This window comes from Sardina pilchardus, chromosome 9, assembly GCF_963854185.1.
Source record: "Sardina pilchardus chromosome 9, fSarPil1.1, whole genome shotgun sequence".
Lineage (NCBI taxonomy): Eukaryota > Metazoa > Chordata > Actinopteri > Clupeiformes > Clupeidae > Sardina > Sardina pilchardus.
This window is the reverse complement of record NC_085002.1, coordinates 2,255,492-2,257,991: the sequence shown is the minus strand read 5'-3', so window position 1 is coordinate 2,257,991 and position 2,500 is coordinate 2,255,492. Positions and strand designations below refer to the sequence as shown.

Here is a 2,500-nt window from a genome sequence, read left to right as displayed (position 1 = left end):
TAGAACTCTCCCCAGTGTAGTTAGTAGTGCTGTTCTAGAACTCTCCCCAGTGTTGTTCTGGAGTGGTGCTGTTCTAGAACTCTCCCCAGTGTTGTTCTGGAGTAGTGCTGTTCTAGAACTCTCCCCAGTGTATAGTTCTGGACAGAGCCATATAAAGAGATGTATTACAGTTTTTGCCTATTGCTTACACACTAAAATCAAATGCTTACACCAAAGCCTCAATACCTCAACCTCTTGTATTATACTTTACACACAGTGTAACCATAGCTTAAACACATTCTCTGCTTTGCACATTGTTTGCAATTCTGCAAAACACTTTTTGCGAAACACTACACACGTTTTCTTACATAAGACACTTTGTGCAAAAACAAAATCCCCTGGTATCACTGGGAAAACACTTTGTTCAAAATGTAAAATTCATCTGGCAATTGTAGGCACTTACTTATACACCTGAAAACACGTGCACAGAAAACAGAGCACCAATCGGTCTGAACCTTACAGTAACACTACAAATAGGCCTCCAGTAAGCCATTTTGAGAACTTTGCAAGCATGGAGACAATTCATATATCAAAAGTTGTATACCTGCCCCCTTACAGCCCCTAAATGCAATTGAGGAAATAGTTCTGCATGGTGGTGGAAAGTAAATGATCGCCAACCACACGCCTGCATACCTCTTCTGCAGGCAATGTGGCAAGAGGCATGTGGAGACATTGGGGATCAATCCCCCCCATTGTATGTGTATATGATATTGCACCCCAGCCCCCACCACATACACACCACATACACACTCACATGCATACACACACACACACACACACACACACACACTCACACTCACACTCACACGCACATGTGCACACACACAGACATACACAGTCACAGACACACACATACACACACACACACACACACACACACACACACACACACACACACACACACACAAAACCAATATATATTTTGTTGTTTTTTTTCAATCGCAAATGATCCAGTATTTTTTTTTACTTTTGTTTTGTTGCTATATTTGACTTTTCTATTTATCTTTATATCTGTAAGAATGTTTGTTTTTTGTAAAAACTCTTGTTTTGATTACTGCAGAAAATCTACTTTTGAGTTTTTACAGAAGATGAGGTCTGAGAAAATGACCAAATAAAATACAAAAATAGAAACACAGACGGCAGTGTTTTCTATAGAGTACATCAGTGTGTTACTGGTGATATAAGGGTAATTCAAATGGTGCTTGTGTGTATAGTTTTGTTGCAAGAATTTAGTTTTTAGAAAGGAGTGTTATGTTTTGATTGCAGTGTTTCATTTGGCATAGATGTGAGTTGTTTATCCCCAAGTGTGATGTGTTATATAGCTGTGTGTAGAGTTTTGAAATAATGAGCCAAATTCTGCAAAACGTGTGTAAGCAATAGGCAAAAACTGTATGTGATGTGTTCATTTTGTAGCTGTTCATAGGTGTGTGTGAGATTGGTCTCCATAACTAAATGTGATGTGTTCTTGTGTGTGTGTGTGTGTGTGTGTGTGTGTGTGTGTGTGTGTGTGTGTGTGTGTGTGTGTGTGTCCATGTGGGTCTGTAGGGGACGAGCGGAGACATGGGCAGGAGGAGCCAGCACGGACAGAAACACCAGTCATCTCCACGGAAACACCAGTCATCTCCACGGAAACACCGGTCATCTCCACGGAAACACCGGTCATCTCCACGGAGACGGCATCAACCAAAGATGAGGAGCCTGGCGTCAACAACAACATCCTGTCCCAGCCGGACCTGAGCGCATCGCACAACAGCACCACGAGTCCACCGGACCCGACCGCACCAAAGAGCATCACCAGCCAACCGGACCCGACCGCACCAAAGAGCATCACCAGCCAACCGGACCCGACCGCACCAAAGAGCATCACCAGCCAACCGGAGCCCAGCACACCAAACAAGGGCATCACAAGTGAGCACCACTCTATGCTGTGTGTTGTGTTGTGTTGTGTTGTGTTGTGTTGTGTTGTGTTGTGTTGTGGTGTGGTGTGTTGTGTGTTGTGTTGTGTTGTATTGTGTTGTGTTGTGTTGTGTTGTGTTGTGTTGTGTTGTGTTGTGTTGTGTTGTGTTGTGGTGTGGTGTGATGTGTTGTGGTGTGGTGTGTTGTGTTGTGGTGTGTTGTTTGTTGTGTGTTGTGTTGTGTTGTGTTGTGTTGTGTTGTGTTGTGTGTTGTGTTGTGTTGTGTTGTGTTGTGTTGTGGTGTGGTGTGGTGTGTGGTGTGTGGTGTGTGGTGTGTGGTGTGTGGTGTGTGGTGTGTTGTGTGTTGTGTGTTGTGTTGTGTTGTGTTGTGTTGTGTTGTGTTGTGTTGTGTTGTGTTGTGTTGTGTTGTGTTGTGTTGTGTTGTGTTGTGTTGTGTTGTGTTGTGTTGTTGTGGTGTGTTGTGTTGTGTTGTGTTGTGTTGTGTTGTGTTGTGTTGCCTGTGTGTCTCAGTGTATCTCTGGTGTTGTGTTGTCTGGTTTGTGTTA

At 43.5% G+C, this 2,500-nt stretch overlaps 1 protein-coding gene across 1 annotated transcript in view; it reads left to right on the top strand.

Annotated features, from left to right (window-relative positions):
• The window catches only part of mdfi (MyoD family inhibitor), a 54,304-nt gene that overhangs the window by 25,358 nt on the left and 26,446 nt on the right, over positions 1–2,500 (top strand). The window contains exon 3 of the mRNA XM_062545250.1: positions 1,585–1,947. Coding sequence (XP_062401234.1) covers positions 1,585–1,947 — 363 coding nt within the window. The remainder of the gene's footprint in view (positions 1–1,584; positions 1,948–2,500) is intronic.